General features: G+C 32.9%; 1 protein-coding gene and 1 long non-coding RNA gene across 5 annotated transcripts; one reads left to right on the forward strand and one right to left on the reverse strand.

Moving 5' to 3' along the window:
* Positions 1 to 344: 344 nt before the first annotated feature.
* Positions 345 to 1,259, forward strand: LOC149988402 (uncharacterized). 2 transcript variants are annotated; one of them, XR_016504884.1, is made up of 3 exons: positions 345 to 552; positions 816 to 1,001; positions 1,180 to 1,259. It is a non-coding gene; the product is annotated as an uncharacterized LOC149988402 (long non-coding RNA). The 2 variants fall into 2 exon arrangements; XR_016504883.1 differs by lacking the exon at positions 1,180 to 1,259 and having other exon boundaries at positions 816 to 1,097.
* A 126-nt stretch (positions 1,260 to 1,385) lies between these two features.
* On the reverse strand, positions 1,386 to 11,844 carry LOC112286932 (myosin-12). Of its 3 annotated transcripts, none has more exons than XM_073536474.2 (21): positions 11,436 to 11,844; positions 10,210 to 10,338; positions 9,115 to 9,258; positions 8,846 to 8,991; positions 8,498 to 8,654; positions 7,455 to 7,513; positions 7,160 to 7,316; positions 6,793 to 6,942; positions 6,330 to 6,466; positions 5,983 to 6,120; positions 5,725 to 5,826; positions 5,511 to 5,568; positions 5,158 to 5,244; positions 4,770 to 4,807; positions 4,512 to 4,638; positions 4,210 to 4,380; positions 3,743 to 3,874; positions 3,475 to 3,622; positions 3,271 to 3,362; positions 2,924 to 3,043; positions 1,386 to 2,567 (listed from the first exon to the last, which is right to left on the reverse strand). In XM_073536474.2, the coding sequence occupies exons 1-21, from the start codon at positions 11,457 to 11,459 to the stop codon at positions 1,587 to 1,589; spliced, it is 3,297 nt and encodes a 1,098-aa protein (XP_073392575.1). In that variant the 5' UTR covers positions 11,460 to 11,844; the 3' UTR covers positions 1,386 to 1,586. The 3 variants fall into 3 exon arrangements, with proteins under 3 accessions (XP_073392575.1, XP_073392574.1, XP_024385123.1); XM_073536473.2 differs by lacking the exon at positions 11,436 to 11,844 and adding an exon at positions 11,115 to 11,287; XM_024529355.3 differs by lacking the exon at positions 11,436 to 11,844 and adding an exon at positions 11,035 to 11,231.
* Positions 11,845 to 20,460: the final 8,616 nt, after the last annotated feature.

A 20,460-nucleotide genomic window follows, 5' to 3' on the forward strand; every position in this document is an offset into this window, starting at 1 on the left:
GCTGAGACAAAGTGGGGGTTGGCCGTGGTCGACTTGAGCTCTAACCCGAAAACAAAGGACGTGAAATCCTTGGGTCCCAAGACTCGCGTCGTGTGATGTAAACACCTCCATGTTATGATCTTCAAGTATTGCTTTGTTTTCTTTCTTTTTGTAGCAGGTCACTACCACACGGGCCGCATCAAACATGTAGGGCACGAGAGGAGTCGCGAGGTCGCAAATCACCGTTTTGAGAGCGGTTTTACACGCCTTCCAGTTGCATTGCTGACTGCTGGTGGTTTTTTCACCTTTCCGACAACAGCCACGCTCAATTTCTTAGTACCCAACTGAATGATGGCGGCTTTCAAGATCACGAAGCATGTTGAATGCAAGGGTCATCTCCGGGAAGGCCATAAGGAGCTGGCGATTGGCGTGAGTTATCCGGTCCACATTCCGTAGAATCTTGTCACCGGTCGTCTCCGAGGATTCCTCCGCCAGTGACACACTCTTCAGATTGTGATGCTCGCCCCTCACCAATCCTTGAGGCGTACAGAACGCATTTGTGGTGGATATGGAGTAAGTGGCATGTGGACTGACGGTGATCTTCGCGTCATGGCAACTTCCGGACTCTTCCACGTTACTACTAATGCCTTCGCTCTCGCTTCGTTAGCTTAATCTAGCAGATCCTTTCATTCCGAATTCATCTTGGTTGCGAAGGGCATCAAATAGGCAGTTGATAATTTTGTCGTTCATGTTTAAAAACAGTTTCTGAAAGGGACTTTCGCTGGAATGGCTCCTTGGTCGGTGCCGCTAACACGACATTCTTCTGCTGCAATTAGGCTTCACCTTGTGGAGAATGGAGCTCGGAAAAATCCGTAATGACCTCATCTATCTCCTCAGCTTCGTGCTGTTCGGACATTTCAGAGGATGCAGCAACAGTGGACGTGGTTGATGATGACGTCACTCGAAACATTCCCTCCGATATTTAATCTTTCGGAAAGAAATCATAATTACATAACTCAATGGTAAACATTTTTCCCATGATGATTTTCATAAGAATTATGTGTTAAGAGCAAAATTTAATCTTTTCGTGCTCGTAATCTGCTAGCATGCTACATATTATGTAGTATCTAATTTTAGAGGATGCGTTAGATTTAGGGCTGAACCGATCTGCTGGATGTTGTTCTGGATCGTAACTGGCAGAATCTTCCGCAATATCATGTGCGTATTGAGCTAAAAGAAAGCAGGCAGGCAATGAATCGCAGAAAAAGCAAAATCTTGACGAGCTAGAAACCAAAGATCTTGCATGTAGGAAAGCAACAGAAATACTGAAGTTCGGTGATCGTGTGACTAATCAAACTTAGTTTTCAGAGACCACTGCCACCTTCCAAGAAGTCTCACCTCCGGGGTTAAAAAAGGCACATCCAATTTAGTCACAAATAATGAACAATTTCCTAGACATTTTTCCCCTCGTGCTCCAGTGCCTGCAGCTGTGCAGCTGTTAACTACAGAACTGGCAATGGCGCAAGGCTCCGTTCTCTGAAAAAAAGAAAAAAAAGAAAAAAAAGAAAAAAAAGAAAAAAAAGACCTAGCCTGCATAATGATACACGTCAGTCACGTTTCGCTTGTTGTTGAAGAATCCTATTATCTTCAGGATAATCGCATATAAAATTCCCATTACTTCTGTTCCCTAAATGAATGCTATTAAGACTCTTATCACCAAAATCAGAATTTAGAACCTTAGCACCCTCATGGCTGGGAGAAGCCAGCGAGAGGACCTCCAGAGGCCGTTTCAACCAGTCCGAGTTCAATCTTCGTGCAAAATCCTCAACCTCTCTGTCAACAATCTCTTTCAAAGCTGGGTCTATACCGTCGTCCTCAAAATTTTCTTCCTCGAACACTTTGTCCTGGTCACGTAGCAGCCTGTTATAGTGTTCAAGGATTGTGCTACTTGTTCCCCTAACTCGTGGGTTACTTGTTTCTCGCACTAATTTTTCATTCTCAAGCTTTTCATCATCCTCGTTGGCTACTTCAGTCTGGGGACGGGATGTGACTGCCGCACTTTCATCACTCTGCCCCTTCTTACGCCGATTTTTTTTCTTTTTGGGCTTCCCAACTTTGTTGTTCTTACTTTCACCATCAATAAATGAAACCAATTCCTCTACAGAACGCTCATCCTTAACCTGCTTTTCGATCGTCGAGTCCGTGGTATTATTTTTCAGCAGCTTCTTCTCCTGGAGCTCTTTCCGTTTTCGAGCATAGAGCCGATTTAATAACCTAATTCGTGGATCATCTGTGCTCATTTTAACAGGTTCCAACTTCTCCTCCTCCGTCAAGTCGTCAGGTAAGTGAAAGATTTCTCGTATTTGCTCAGGGGTTTTCCCTTCAATCATGCGTGCCAGGGCCCGACTCGTTAAGTCACCCAACGGCTTCATGTCTAGACTATCTGCTGCGGATGTTAGTTCGCACAATCTCCGAGTGTCTAGCCGCACAAACCTTTCATCGAAGACTTTGCGTTCCTTGTCAGACCGCCCAGGGACTCGATGAAACCGACAATACTCCAAGATCAATTTAAGTGCCCCTGGACTAACCTGCATCACGGTGCAACACCCCCCTCCTCAGATACCTGGATCAAAACAAGTGCCATACGTTCCTATTCCTTCAAGCATATGATAAGTTTGGTTCACCTCCTATCTGACTTAATAAGAGAGCGCTCTCGCAGATTATCGTTTACAGTAAGAACGGAAAAGAGGAGAGCTATGATAATATCTTGTCAGAAACAAGGCAAGCAATGAGATACGAGCATAAGAACCATCAAGGACAACAGCTTCCTCATGGCATGTAGCAAATAACTCTAAGCTTCACACAGACGTGGCTATTTCCGTTCTTAGAAATTAATTGCCACATCACGGTCGTCTGTTGACTGCGACTTTAGTCAGGACCTCACCGATTTGAACTTTCTCAGTTCGCGCCTGGCAACCCTGCCCCGCCAAGCACACTGAAATGTGATCGCACCCTTTCGCACTTTGTTATACTGAGATCTCGACTTGTATCCTCGCCATCGAGCCTGTTTACAAGGGTAGTAGACCAATCTTAGTCCTTTCAATTCATGACTTAGTCAAGATGATTGAGGTGTGTATTGAGAAACATAAAGTTATATCACACTCCAAAAATTTAGACGAGTAAATTTGCTGTGATATATTTGCAGATACAATCGAGCACATGCAACTAGATTATATGAAAACTCCACGAACTGGATGCTAAACAGAGGCAAGAACTCGTGAGTCCCCAAACCTGAATGATAGTAGCAGCTTTTGTCTGTTTCCTCAATTGATTCTGCATGTGATCTGTTTGTAGCTTAAGATACTGTTGACGAGCAAGAGTCCCTGGATAAGATAACAGAGGATGTAAAATAGTTTAGGTACTTCTGTAAGAATAAGCACATGGAAGTACCAACTCCACAAGAAACGATCTGCATCTTTGTTTAGAAAATCGTACCCCGCCAATATTTCTGAATTTTAATCACATCCATTTCCATGCCAATCAAGTCTTGGTTTCCATCCTTAGTTGCTGCGTCACTAGAAATCTCAAGTGTCTTGTTATCAAGTTCGGTCAGTTGCCCACATTTGATTGCATCCAACAGTCCCTGTAAAAATTATTTCACATTGAGTATGAATAAGACAGCACTTCGTAAAGATACTCCTATTCTACACAAACCATTCCAAAGCGAGAAACAAGCAACCGAGTAGAAGGGAACTGAACTTACCCCACGCCGAAGTTGTCTTCTGACAGCCTGGTTCTCAAAGCAGCCAGGCTTTTTCAAAATGTTAGGCTTCACACATCGGATGTAGTGAAATTCCGTTCCGTTCATCGAATCCATTAAAGATTGAAGTTGTTGCTGCACAAACGCTTGACACTCGGTACAAAGAACAATGGAATGCACAAATAGACAACTGGAATTTCGTACTGGAATAACCCGTGAAAAAGCTGGTGCATAATTTGAAAAAGAAAATGGCATGTTCAGAATCCACCAAGAACATTGAATCCTTGCAATGCAACAAGGTATAGGAAAAAAGAAACACACACATACACACACACAATAATAATAATAATAATAATAATAATAATAATAATAATAATAATAATAATAATAATAATAATAATAATAATAATAATAATAATAATAATAATAATAATTAAAAAAAAAAAAAATCGCAAGTCCTGCAGACTAACCTTGATTTCAGTAGAAATGGAGGAAATTACGCATGAGGACCTAAAGCCTTCATCACTAGAGCGGGGGAGGAAGCTAGAAACAAAAGAGCATGTAGATGATCGTAACAAAGATAGGTGCTCAATAAGATTACTCCTGTTGTCAATCAGGATCCTTTCAGTTTCATACGTAACCTGCCAAATAATATTACTATGGTTTAGTTGCTTGCTGAGGAACACCCTCCTTCAAAAATATCAGCTGCCGAACGGGGCTTGTCAATCGACCCTCGTGAACTCGGTAAAAGAGTTGGAAGGTCAGTGCTTACATCACCAAAAGAGTGTTTTATTGTAAAATTAGTGCTGGCAAGCTCCGGCTTGCTAAATTGCTTGTGCTTGATATATTGCCGGAAAAGGTTAGTGGTTAAAGTCTCGTTCGTTGCCTTGAAAGACATACTGCAAAATTATAGACAAAATTGTTCAGGCTTCTGATAATCGCTAATTATAATCAACCGACTTAACCTCTGAGCTAAGCAATCATCTCTCAAAGCGACAAAATGAAACATGGTCTTAGAACTAAAACTTACCAGGCTTCATCGAGATGAGCAACAATACCTGTTGGCTTCTGCACAATGACGGGTGAAAGATGAGTCGACAGGTCTAGACACCTAGCAAGAACCATACACCAAAAATAAAAATAAATAAAAAATGACACAGAGCACAAGCGATGTTTAGGCAATACAGCAAAACATCTAAAACGAAAAAAGAAAAAAGAGCGAAGATCTGAAAGAAAAATTAAATAGTTTAAACAATTGAACCTAAACAGTAAGTCAAGTCCTCTCTACAAGCACTGAAATTTAGAGATATGACTAAAAACAGAACAGCTATTACGAGACACCATATTCTTCCAGCACCTGCCTCTACCGACTACAACAGATAATTTATTGATTTCATGTTTGAAGGAAATGAACAGACTTCAATAAGGTCCAGAACATCTTGGTTGTCAACGAACTCAATAGGGCTCGGCTTGCTGGCATCTCGGATGTACTCCTTAAAAATATTCTGCATCATGACCACTAGACTGTAAGCAGCCTTAATCTAAATCCAATTACACCAATAACTGCCCCCACATTCTTGAATCCATACTTGCGATCAAGATGATGAAGCAGCTGATATACACATGAAAGATTCCTTCAGATGAAAACTCGAATCTCCAAGAGAGAGAGCGAGAGAGAAGGAAAAGGGAAAGGGAACAAAAATAATAATAATAATAATAATAAAAATAAAATAAAAATAAATAAAAACTTGAATAGGAGGAAATCAAATACCTGGTTAAACTGCTGCTGAAGCTTCTCCTCCGCCCAATTCATGCAGAATTGCTCAAAACTGCATCAACCAAATAGCACCTGAGAACCCTACTGTAACAGTTAAAGGTGTAAGCGATCACTTGAAATCCAAAAACCGATGATACTAGGCATTAGCACCACGTTCCTCCCCCGGATGTCCAAAAACACCATTAATCAGATGTGATCACTAACCCACCTGTTGTAGTTGAAGCTTTCAAAACCAGGACTATCCAACACACCAACAAAAAATGACGAATCTTGATCCTGGGCAATGCATCTGTTAACTTTTTCCACCAACCTGAAGACAGTGAAGCGAAGATAAAATGTCAGATATAGTACTTTTGTTTTAGAGAACTTTTCACACAAATGGGCCAAGGGTAACGCGAGCCAAAATTCCGGATCTGTCACGACAGTTCTAAAACAGTGGTAAAGTGACATGGAATATGAGTTGTACCAGCCAAACAAACGAGAGTAGATCGTCTTCACCAGAGTATCGCGGCTCAAAGTGGCTTGCTCCACATTCAAATTCAATGTGATGTTGTCATCCTGTTTTTGAGTAACCAACAAGTCCAACAGCCCCTTTGATTCACATCTACAAAAAATCAACAGACAAGTATGAGACGTGAAAACAAAAACCAATGTAGTTACGGACTTGTAATAAACACTCTAATTGTACACAACAAATCAAACCTACAGATTGACAGCATTCTACTAGTTCTGAATAGAATTACATACCTATAGACCTGCCAGACTAGCTTAAAAGTAGGGTGAACACATTTATGTGTACAACATGAAGCTCACCGTAGCAGGTCTGCAGCAACTTCAAAGTGATATCTGGACTTTCCATCTTTAAATTTTAATGATTCTGTATCTGGTTCCGCATCGAATTCAATATTTCCCAGATGCAACACGGATGCAAGTATTCTGAAAACAGCTTCCTGTCAATGATGGATACACCTCAAGACATTAGAATCAGCAACAGAGCATCTCCAAGTACACAATACTAGTCAGCATGAAGTTTACTATAACTAAACATGTAAAAGTAAATCCTAAACCTGATTTCACGATCCGAAAAATACTGGCCGAAGCGAAATATACAAAAAAAATAAAAGGTAATGCGTATTCCATACAGTCCTCAATATTCAAGCCTTAAATAATCCTACTAGATACTGGTGACAACAGTGGCTTCAGGAGTCATTATTTATCTGTGCTTGCAGAATTTAGGAGAAAAAAAGTGAAGTGATGCAGTTGGTCATTATCGTACCTGCTCATCCGGGTTAACACCCAGAACATCCATGGACCTACGCGTTTGAATATATTTTTGGTAATCGTTCACACCATCCAACTCATAACATTCACTTTGATTCAAGCAATGAAAACTTCTTGCATTCCCCAGCTTATATTTTTCACGTTCCTGTTTCAACAAACCAAAGCAATCATATGACTGTTCAGTTCATACAATAAGAACATGACACATTAGTAATTTATCGATCGCAAGTCTCAGAAATTATATCATTGTATCTTCCAACCAGTCCAAGAGCCTTTGCTTGGGTGAATTATACCCAGCTAGCGTAAGGACAATCAAACAATATTGTATTCCACCATAGTTTATTAATACTCGTGAAGTATACCTCTAGTGACGCGCACAACTGGTAAAAGCAATGGAAATTTCGTTCCGAATCTGCAATCCGCACAACTCGCGACCTCTCGAGCAAGTACGTACACACAGCAGCACCTGATATTCGACCGTTCCTATCGTATTGTATCTTCACATACTTACAGAATCGACTGATGTTCACAACAGCATGGGTTAGTAGATAGCTACCCAGCACATCCACATAATTTGAAAAATTCCCCCTTCAATGATTACCGTCAAACAACAATGTATGAAATATCCCCATAGTTTAAACTGAAAGCTGCACTTACCTTGAGTTGTCATTGTCTTTTATCTTGGCGTTACCAAATGCTTCAAGAAGTGAAATAGACTGCGCATCAGACAAATGACAGTATCAAATCACTAATCAGCCACCTAGCCAGCATTCCCTCATCCCAGCTACATACAACATAATAATGTCAGAATTGATTGCCTAGTACGCCATCGAAACCTGGAGCACGCTTCAGACTTTCCAGGGGAGAACGTTGTCAAAGCGCTCTGTAAGTTCGTTCAATATTATAATAAGGAGCAGATAGGTTCTCAACTTTGTATAACTGGGTTTCTTTCTTGATAACAAATGGTAGTACATTCGGACATTCCTTTTGGGACTCTATCTTTTCACCTCTCTGCCAGAAGTTTGAAGGTCTTTTACGCCTTTTCTCTTCAGAGAATATGTTTTCATTTATCCTTAGTTGAATCTGCTGAAATAAGGATTCCACCTTCTCAAGCTCATTTCAAGCACAAACAAAAGGATCTTCACTAGACGTGAATAGTAATGGGTTTGCTTTCATAACTTCCCAGGTTAACTTATATCTGCATCCATGCCGTGCATGACTATTCATTATAGCTGACAAATAATTAAGGCAGATATGTTTTTGATATGAAGAAGTGTTCTTACATAGGGGTGGCATAAATGTTACAACTGCACTCAACAACACCTCCCAAATACAGAGTAAAATGCAACCACCATAACAGCTTAAGTGGCTTAAATGTACTGACGAAGTCGTAGAATCAGCATCTGTCGACGAATTTATTATGCTACTTATCTTAGTCCCAGGAAGTTCTTTGGTATGCTTACTCTAATTCAACTGAAAAGCGACTGAATGAGGGAAACCGTTAAAATAGAATAACCATAGAAGGGCAAGAAAACCAAGATAAACCCAAAGCTGTTAGTGTTGAAATGCTCGATTACACACACACACACCCCCCCCCCAAAATATATATATATATATATAAGAAATCAAAAAGAATAATTTAAATTTTGTTTAAAAAACAGAGAGTATACAGCACACAAGGATAGTATAGAAAAAACCACCTCAACAACTTTATGCTCCAAATTTCTTCCACCACTATCCTCTCGATCACCCATGTAAACCAAATATTGCAGAAGCAGCCTTGTTGTCTCCGACTTTCCAGCTCCACTTTCTCCACTCACCAGTATGGACTGGCTTCTTTCTTCAGTAACCAACGCTCTGCAGTGCAGTGCCATTTCCCTTTTGTTAGGTACAACGTTCTCGAGTATATATAAAGTGTTAATATGCTGGCTACAAAGGAATAAAAAGGCAAAAACTAGACATGTGCTTCTAGTGCGAGATACAAAAGCATGCACAATGCTACAAAAATGGAAAGCTGTTGATTCATTATGAAAGCAAGGTAAGTTCACCTGTATGATGCATCTGCCACCGAAAACACATGAGGGCTAAGCTCTCCAGACGACACCCCTCTATATTGCTCCATCGTGTGGTTATTGTACAAATGCGGAAGGTTCACAAAAGGATTAACCGAAATCAAAATGTTTCCCGACTTTGTCTGGCAATTCATCACCCGGAAGTAGCATTAGGCACCGTGAGAATAAATATTTCTTTTTCGCATGATATGTTTTTAAATGTGCCACGATTGACTCAGGTCCATCAAAGTCGGTTGACAACTCACATAAAATTTACCAAGCTCATATCTCTTCGCAAGAATGTACAATACTGCTGACTCATGAAAATAAGTCAACTTCGTCATATCATCCACCCCTCCAGGTTCTACATTTGGCTCCGTGGGAAGAACGTTTGATAAGTTTGATGTGACCTGCATCAACAGCAGTAACGTCAATGTATAACACTATGAAGATTGTAATGCTATATAACACACACGAGACAGCCTTCTGTTGCATGAGTTCCAGTTTGAGCGATCATTTTCTTGGAACTTCGGAGGGAGAAAATTAAACAAATAAATGAACTAAACTAAAAATTAAAATTAAAACGAACACCCAGATATTCCGTCAAGTACTTCGTTCTCTGCTGAGCTTGAACTTAAGGAATTAATGCGAAAACCTGCGAAGTTTTCTATTCAAAAACCACCAACCAAAGGTCTGCTCGATCGTGTATATTAACAGTCTCACTACAAAATTCAGTAGGAATTCGATTTAGACGACGAGTTATGAATTTGAGAAACTACCAAGACTTGAACAGGGGTGAATTATTCAGATCATTAATAAACATCGTACATGATGGAAATCATGTGTAGGTAAATAACTGGATCCTATTTGATGAGATACCAATTCCGTACTCAGATATGATGAAAAACAGTTGGGATGGAATCGGAGGTTAACTTTAGCAACTTCCGTAAGGATTAACCGAAGCATAAATACAACTAGTTGTGAAATCATGCCAGAAAAAATGTCTAAACTCGATAGAGTGGTAGCTAGCATTTAAAGACCTACAGCTTGACGCGTCATTCTCTTTCTAAACCTCCAAAAGTCGTAGGAAAGCAGCGCATCTCGGTAGCAGTGCCGTAGTAAACCTCAAAATATGAAGAACCAACTAGGTCAATAGGTGACCAGCGGAAAAATTATAAAAGTTTCCAGGGCCCTGAATCACTCTAAATCCTCATCCGCAACCGTAATAGGGGATTCTAAAACATCCCTACTAAACATACTCACCCCTCCCAACATCAGTGCGTAGTTCATCCCTGCACAATGAATATGACATCCGATCTTGCTTTCAATTCTACTTGAGACTGCTGTAGGCAGGTGTTTACCTCGCTTCCATTGTTGGTACCGACCTTAACTTTGTTGTTATTAATCTCAATGACCTCTCCTTTCACCCAGCGAGATTCAGCATCTTCCACCCAGACTTGGACACCAATAGCCACGTTACCTACTGTCTCCTGCACAATGCACCAAACCATACTTCCATCAGAAGTCAACACCTTCCGGCATCAGATAGCAGACGGAAACAATAGGAGTAGTTAGACTAGGAGGTTGGGAATGTTTCGCTTCATACATAGCAGTGTAGATGTTTCTTTCCCAGAAGGGAAGAAGCTATATATGAATCTATTTCTTCAACCTACAGCTTCCTCGTGAACTATGCTAGACGACATTGGCCTTACTTGAAAATCAGACAATTAAACATGGATCACTACTTCCACTTCCGTAGAGTGCACCCGACTATAGACAACTTGCCCTAATTGCCGGATTCGGAAGTCCTACTGTTCGTAACGCCCCTTTCCTGCCTTGTTCGGAGAGAAGTTCCAAGGAATAATAACAAACTGCAGGGTATAGATATGATGGACAAAATTGACGAAGTATAAACCTACTACAACTCCAATACTACAGCGTCTATCTCTATTTCGGTGGTAGCCTTTGACCTAAAATGTAACCACATCACAATACTCGTCACGCTTAAATGATCAAAAACCTCCAATTTGGCAGTAATTCAGCACTGGTACACAACAGACAGTTGAGCGTAGGCTCCAGTTTCAAGAGGATTAACCAATAAATAAATAAATAAATAAATAACAGCTTCCTGCGCCAAGTCCATTTCTTTTCAAAACCAGATCCACATCTATGTATGCATGAACAACCTTAATTAATACTAGGCTCAATGAGCTTGCATTTCCAGACTCTTCCCATGGGTCACCAGACCTCATTCAGCAGAAAGAACCTGGCCAATAGCAGGGAGAGAAAGAGTAGCCATCCGCTAAATCGTGGACACACTCTGATACAGCTGGCTGCACAGCACTACAACCCTAGGTCAATTTCAAGAATGGAGATGCTATGCCACAGAAAGGGCTGCAAGATGCCAAAGAGGGCAACCGGACGCAGGGAAGCTCTTCGTCGAAATCTATTGCCAGTGGAATGCTACAGGGCATGACAACCAAGCACCGCATTGTAATTCCCAACGCTGTATTTTTCTGACCAAAACCCTGTTCCCAACTCCATCCTAAGTAACATGCTCTCGTCAGGTTGCGAGTTCATTCCCTACCTTGTTCTTTCCAGGTTCCAACATCGCGCACAACGCAGAAACAGTCCCAAGTGTTCGCAACCGATCCTCAGCGAAGAAAATTAATAAGTAATAAAAAATAATAAATAATAAAAAAATAAAAAGATCCGAAAAGCGCCACCGCTGCTGCAGCCCTGACTACATCGACTCACATTGCACCTTGACAACTTTCAAAAAATACTGTTCGACAGGAATTGGCGTGGGCGCGGGTGTGGGCGCGAGCGTGAACGTGGAAGGGAAAGGAGCGGAGACGAAGGGGATCTTGCTCCGCCCTGCGGTGGAGGTAGTAGCGATGGTATCCCCCAACCCTAAAGTGAAACCACGTGCACCAAATCTGACTCGGACGAACAAACTCAGAGACACACACACACATACCCAAAACCCCGAATAAAAATGACAAAACATATACACACTACGATCCCCCCACCCCCCCCAGGGCCAGAGAGAGACAGGGACGACCCCAATCTGGCCGGGCAGGAGAGATTCGGGTAGCGGGCAGATACCGATGAAAATCCAGTGGCGCCCCATCTCCGTGGTCATATATGCTTTCCGCGGTTTCCCACGACCAAAACATTCACCGCGGCATTGGAAGGCCAAATGGAACGGAGGCCCCAGTGGAACTCCTCCTCCTTGCCCTTCGTTAGTTCGTCTGTTCGTTCGTCTGTTCGTTCGTCTGTTCGTTCGTTCGTTTGTCCCTTTGTTTGTTCTTTCGTTCGTTCCCGGAAAACGTTCGTCGTGTTCCCAATTCTGTTCCCACGTTCTCGTCCCCCCGTCTTTTTCAGTCTCTTGCGCCGTATGCTGAATATCGATATTGAATGATATTGAATGGTATTGAAGAAGAAGAAGTAGATGCCGGCATTCCGTTGCAATTGAATTGGAATTTTGTACAACAAAATTGAATACCCCTCCCCCTCCTCCATTATTGTTGTTGTTGTTATTGCTGTAAATGGATGGATTTAATGTGTATATATTTTGCAATGAGGGATATTTTGCTTATTCTCTATGAACAAATCAAATCTATGTGTACTTATGAATTTGTGGTAAACACCATGTCATATAGTGAATTGGAGGATTGACATTCTTGTATTTATGAGTTAATAATAATAATAATAATAATAATCATAATAATAACAAAAATAACATTCATCAATAAAATAAAATAAAATTTGATGTGTCGTTAGTGCTGTTGTTTTTATCATCTCACATGTATTAGGAAATATTTATATATAACTCTACGAGTATAATGTTTTTAGATTTTTTTCAATTTTTTTTTAAAAAAAAACCTTTCTAGTTACCATTTACAACAATGTTGAAGCAAAGAAATCACCCATAAATTTTTTTTTCTAACAAAAACATTTGCCAAATGTTTTTTGATCTTTTCTTCAAATGGATCATGAAGTAACAATTCTTAGCAAACATCCAATCATATAATAAATTTGATAATTTTACATTTCTTCACACTTTGTTTTAATATTATTCTTCCCAAGAAAATAATATCTGTAAATGATAATGTGTAAATTACTAATCATTTTATTCAATTAAGGCACTTATTTATTGTAAATTGTTGATTATAATTTTGTGAGGTCCAGTATCTAAATTAGGACGTATTAGCATGTTGTGATAGTAACATTTATCAAAAATAACGCAGTTCAAAATATAACAAAAATGTAGACTATAATCTTCTTATTTCATGTAGACATTATTTTATACATCTTTAAATTAATTTTATTACAAGCCTTTCAAAATTTAGCACAGATAGAATTGTTATCATTGATCAAGAAATTAATTTTTTGTTTTTACATGTGTGTAAAATTAATGCAGTAAATTATAAAGTTACAATATTTCAAGCTCTAATCTATTTAAAAAAATTGTGTGTGTATGTGTTTATATATTTCATGTTTTTTACACTATTTATGTATGGACCTAAATGTAGTTATATATATTGGAGTTAAGTCTAAAATATTAGAAAGCTTGGTAATTCTGCAAGCAGTCTAACAAAGCAATAGTTCCAACAATATTCTATCAAGTTAACATATTAAAGAAGATTATTACAATGTCTACACTTCTGTAGGCTTATTTGATATAGTCTCAAATATAAAAAAAAGTTAATCTACATATGTTCATCACTAGTAAAGACTATCTTTATAAGCAATAATGATAAAATAAAAAATAAAAAATAAAAAATACAGGTTTCTATTTTTTATTTTAAATTTAATTTTTTAAGGTAATTTTTTTTATAGTCTCATCAATTTATTTATCTTTATTCATGGCATAGAATATTTATTATTTAATATAAAATCTATGAAAAAATATGGCTAGAATAATTGAAAAGAAAGTTTACAACCATAGAAACTCATGTAAAAAATTAGTAATGTAGAAAGTTCAATTTCAAATTTTTAGAGAATTTATCCAGGCTCAAAAATAAAAATTAAATAACATGTTTAAATAAGTGTATATAAAAAAATCAATGTCAACAACAACATCGATTTAAAAATAAAAAATAATAATAATAACTGTGTGGGTGTGTGTGTGTGTGTGTGTGTTTTTTTTTTTTTTTTTTTTTATCTTTATCTTTATCTTTTGGCATAAGGATTATTCTTCATAAGGTGTAAGAAATAATTCAAGCAATACAAGACTAGCAATTACACAAAATTTTAAAGAGTGAATGGATATTAAAATAATAAGAGACTGGAGTATATTTTTAATATGGAACAAGATACAAACAATCTAGATGTGACTTCAATCAACCATAAAAGCAAAGACCTTAATTCAATTTAAGTTGATAAAAGCTAATACAATAGAATCTGTTTTGCAACACTTGTTATATATATTTTTTGTTTATTTATTCTTTCTATTTTTACAGTCGTTTATTCATTTTCAATATTCTATCCGTATAATTTATTTTTCATGTATAAAAATGTAAAATTATTTAGATAAATGAGATATATTAAACACTTAAATTAGATTTTTTATTTGAAATAAGTATGTGAATTTCAAATTGACAAAAACATTGGCAATAATTTAAATAATTTAACTAAAAATTGTAATTTTAGACACCACACATTAATACCTAAACATTTATTGCATTACATGATCATGAAACCAAAAGATATAAGTATAAAGATACAAAGATAAGATGCAATTTGAAATAATATTCTCTCTCAACTATTTTGGAGTTTTTACACCTTCTTTCTTGATGAATGGTAAATGTGATTCTTTTTCCACCAAAATAATTGTCAATTTTATATTTTACAAAGTAATTGGTAGTAGGATTAAAAAGTTGTTGTGGATGTAATTTTGAAGTTTTTAGAGGGGTCATTTTTTACAATAATTAATTTTATTATTTGTAATTTATAAATTTTTGAAGATGAAGGAATAAATGTTAAGATACAAAGACAAATTAAAATTGGATTTAAAGAGCTCTAAGAAAATAATGCTCTCTTGATTGTAGTGAGAGGATTAAATTTATTGTCATTAACCAAAAAAATATATTGACAGAGTATAAAGTCAAAAGCTACATAAAAACATTTGTTACATTTAAAATTTGTATTTTATAAATTAGCATCAATAAAAAGAAGCTATAGAAAATTTTTCAACTTCATAAGGAAGTTTGGCTAAATTATTGTATTTAAGTTAAGGACCTAGAAAATAAATAGCATTTAAGACAAAAGAATTTGAAAAAATGAATATTTTTTTTGTGATTGTGTTGATAGAAAAAAAAAAAAAAAAAAAAAAAAAAAAAAACATAAATTAATTAATTTATCAATACAAGATTAAAAAAGAGCAGATTATATCTAAAATTTAACATTTAATTTATTCAAATTTTGTTTTAAAGTTAAAAAAAACTCAAAACCAATTCCTTATGTTGGATCGAGGAACAAATTAAAGTCATTTGAAATAGAAGATAATAAAATTATATATTTTTTATTTTAATCATTTAATAAAACTAAATTATTGTTAAATAAAATTTTAAATAAATGATTTGGATACATTTAATTCTTTGGTTAGTCTAATTAGGAATTAAAGACAATATATGAGAATTCAAAAAAATATAAAAAGAAAAAAGAAAATAAATATGATTGGAAAAAAAAAGCTAAATCAAATAAATATAGAAGTAAAAAAAAATTCCATCTTACAAGTTATGAAGAAAAAAACTAGATTGAAAAGATAATAATATTTCTAAAAGGATTTACTTAATTGATTGAAATCTAAGAGGTCTAATTTTGTGGACTTGAACTAACCAACAAAGTCAACTCTACTCAATTGAGCCAATTTAACGTAGTTGAATAAATTTGTATTAAAATTAATATTTATATAGAGCAAGTTTTAACAATCAAATAGGTCTTAAGGAAGAAGTAATTTGATATTAAGAAAATACATATATAGTGCAAAGTAAGACAATTTTTTATTTTTTATTTATTTATTTATTTTTAAAGAAACATTTGATGTGTTTCTTGATAGATTCATGACTAAATTTCGTTTTAAGAACCAAATTCTTATTGTTTTTTTTTTTAAATCTATAAGATAAATCTTTAGTAAGTTAAAGTATTTAAAATTTGAAAGAATCAATCAAGATATTTTTAATATGTTTAAAGATTAAATATGTATGTATATATATATACATATATATATATATATATATATATATCTAAAGATTTATTTTGTTAGATTAAGGTAGTGACCTACAATAGAATACAAAAAAATTGGTTTAAACATCGATATCAAATTATGTTAAATAAAAGAAAATGTTGATCATCAACTAAAGAGGATTACATTAATCTTCTTTTAGGGATTGATTGCTGATCACATAAAAATCTAAAAATTAAAAAATTATATACAACAAAATTTTAACTTAGTAGAAACATAAATAAAAATAAATTTGATTTATTTGATATTAAAAAATTTAAAATTTAAAAAGGCATTCAAATATTATTTTAATATAATTTAGAAAATTTTGAATTTATATATTTTCATTTTTACAACACTTTATAGCATCATTCAAAACTTTTAGAGAAAAAGGATTTTTAGAACTATATCACTGCAACTTGCCAACAACATTACTGCATCAAGTTTGATTTAGTCAATTTTTGCTTTTTGAATAAATAAATAAATATAAATATAAAAACATATATATCAACGACTATTCCAAGGTGTTGAGGGAACACTGTTTTGAAATAGTGAAAGTATTGTTTGCAATTTTCAAAAACCTTCACAGTTTGATAGCAATTTGTTGGATTGACAAATGCTTGTATGGTAGGCAAATGCTTGTATGCTTGACATTATATTGCAAATGCTTTAAATTGAAAATGTGGGATTTGTGAAAATTTTAAATATATATATATGAAAGGATATTAATCAATAGGAGATTTCTGAGTGACAATAAAATAGATGCACTTGAAATTGAAACATGTATATTTTTTTCATTCTTCAAAGTATAATTTGTGGCTGTCTTTGGTAAGCGATGAATGAATTAAGATCTTGTTTTTCTCTTTTAACTCTTCCTAAACCCTTCGTTTTTTTTCCTTTAACTATTCTATCTCCTTCTTTCAAATATTTTATCATGATTTTTTAGACAAAGTTATTATAATTTAAAAAAACCATGTAGAATATCAAAGTTAAATTATCCAAGGTAGGAAAAAAATTAATTATATAAATCTAGTATTATTTATTAATTTTTTGTTTCAACCAAAATAATTATTTTAGTGTGATTGTTTTGTGAATAATCCTAAAAATAATGATATGTATTATGGTTAGCATTTTATTATTTACTATATTTTTAATATTTAGAATTTAAACTAATTGAGTTATTTTATTGAATCAAAAATTATACCATAAAACATATAAATGAAAATTTAAAACAAATAATTATTATAATATGTCTATAGCATAATGAATTACTTTAAAAAAAAAAAAAATTTCATAACACTATTATTTTAGTATTGAGTGATATAAGTTTCTTACCTGTATTACTATTTTTTTTAAATACGCTGGTAATATAATTTAAAATTTAAGTAGAAAATTAACATAAATAGTAATAAATAATATAATGTAATTTTAAATTTATTTTTAAATAAAAATATTCCTTCAATTATCTAACATATGCCAAATATTTAATGGATATGTATTATGTATTTTGAAAATTATTAAACAAAATTTAAACTTAGTAGCATTTAAAATGTATAAATTAAATTTATAAAATAAAAAAGTATCTTATAAATGGTTCAAATCTTCTAAATTTATTATATAGTTTTTTAGTTCTTTAAATTAATTTTATAAGTTTCTCGTAAATCAAACTTTAATACCAAAAAAGATCTATCTTAAGAAAGTGTTGTGAATGTCATTATAATGTAACATTTTTGAGATTTGATATTCTTTTAATATTCTATAATATTCATGGATAAGCTTTATGTATAAAACATATTTGAATAGATGCAAATTCAATTTTTTTCTTTTGCAAAATCATTCGTAATCAATAATCTATATAGACTTTATAATAAAAGCCAAGAAATGTATTTTAAATACAAAATTTTATATGTACAATAATTTAATACTCTTAATTTATATACTGTGAGATTATACAGTTTTACATGTATATCTTTAACTTTATTTGTATATGTGCAATTATAGTTATTATTGAAAAAAATCGTAATAATTTGTATTTTTTAGATGATTTTGTAAAATATTAAATGCACTTAAAAAAATAATTTAGTTATTTTGAATCTCATCTAAATTATATAGTAATTTATTATTTTTCATTTGAATTTATTTTATACAGTAATGATTAATACAGTAAATAAATAAAACTAAGACTTTTTAATTCTATAAAGTCCATTATTGTCATTTATTACACTTCTTTGAGTTATTTCATTTTACAATTTTTAATTTTTTTTATCAAATAATTTTTCAAATATTAAACTAAATTTAAAAATTAAAAAATATTTTTCTTTGAGAAATAACATTCTAAATTGGAATACAAAATTTTTCCTTGCAAATTGTAAAAAACCTTATCACTAGAGTTTTAATTTCTTCTAAATTATTCAAATTTAAATTTTATACAAATTTATCAAATATGTATTGGTTTTTAAGTTTAATTTATTAATTTAAGATTAATATAAATTTAGTCATCCACTAAATAAAACATATTTTTTTGATTCTTTGATAATAATAAATTGAAAACGGAATATATTTTAAGTTTTATATCTCTTCAAATATCTTAAAATAAAATTTAAAATTCAACCATGTTAATTAGTTCTGTGCCAATCTAAGCAAGTAAAATTTTTTATTTATTAATTTTAATAATTTAATAGTAAATATGCCAAAAAAATCATATTTTGTAGAAATTTTTGAACTACTCCATAAATATAAAGTTTTAAAATAATTTTTAAAAGGTTAAAAATCTACAAATTTATTCTACTTTATAATATTTTATGCATAATTTTTTTCTTTTTAGATTCAATTTCCTTAAAATTTTTAAAATTTTAATTATATAAATATATATTTTTTAATTTAGAAACTATTGATGTAATGAACCACCATAATAACATTTTAAATATGAAATTACTATATTTAATAATATATTTAAAAATGTGTCTGGTTAAGTATATTATATAGTTTAAAAATGATTTGATTTGACACATTGTATATACATTTGGAATTTTTCCATGTTATTTTATTAGATCTATTGCTAAATCTTATAATATTTGAAATAGAAATGAAATTGTATAACTACTATAAACATTTTAAACTTTAAGTAACCATAGATAATTGTGTGAGAAATTGTTGGAGATATTTTATATGTATTATATAAAAATATTTATATATATATATATATATATATATATATATATAATTAGACGTATTTTTAAATTTTTAATCACTATTATATTTTATACTCTATATTAAATATTTTTATACATCAATAACTATGTTTTTTTTTTGGAACATTCTTATGTTTACTTCATAATAAAATAGTGTATACAATATAAGAAGAAGTAAGAGTTTTTTAATCAAATCATATATATGTTTTCAGAAAATTTACTTTTTATAAAATATTTTTTATTCATATAATTAAAAATATGGTTTTATTTTTATTAAAGACAAAAAAAAAATTACTAACTAATATTTTTAATATAATCATATCAAATTTAAGATTATATATAAGCCAATGATTTTTTTTTCTTGTAAAGATAAATGAATTGTATTTTTGTAGTAATATTTTTTTTATTTTCAAAGATTATAAATAATAGACTTTTATATAAATGTACATATTCTTATGTTTTAGTTTATTCTTATTGAACTAATAAAAGATTTATTCACAATCAATTTGCATAACATACTAAATATTTTTTCATCTTTGCTAATTGGTCCAATTTGAAAAAAAAAACCAAAAAAAGAAAAAGAAAAAAATGAAAACCAAACAAAAAAAATCAAGCAACTACATTCAAATCACTGTAATTTTATTCACTGATAAAATGAGAAAATTATATAAAATTTAAATACAGTTCCAATTGGTTTTTTTATGTTTATTTTAGCTTTAAGGTAGTCAAAGCTAAATCCAAATTAATTCCAAAATTAATGTTTGCCCTGTAGTGGCCTCACAATAGAAGGCTGTATAATTGGTTACAAGAGTGGCAATATGAATATCATTCTTTATCTCTATTCTAGTTAAAGGCGGACAATTTCTAAAGTAATTTTCTTGTCATTTTAATGTTGAGACTACTTTTATACATTTATTAGTCTTATCAAAGATCTATAATGTCTTTTGATTATTTTTTTGGTTAAATATTACTAGTTTCTTTGATATGCACCATATTATTCTTGGATCTAATTTGTGCAATTGAAAACTTAAATTGCTTAGCTTTGTGTTTTCAACACTCTTAACAATGTACTTCCTTTCATTGCAAGTTAGATAATTTTTTTATTTCTTTATTACATATTTTTATCATAATTATATTGTGGTTCTTGTATCATTGTCATCATCTTGTTGCTATTAAAATTCTTGAATTGA

This window comes from Physcomitrium patens, chromosome 9 (genome assembly GCF_059467195.1).
Source record: "Physcomitrium patens ecotype Gransden chromosome 9, ASM5946719v1, whole genome shotgun sequence".
NCBI classification, from domain to species: domain Eukaryota; kingdom Viridiplantae; phylum Streptophyta; class Bryopsida; order Funariales; family Funariaceae; genus Physcomitrium; species Physcomitrium patens.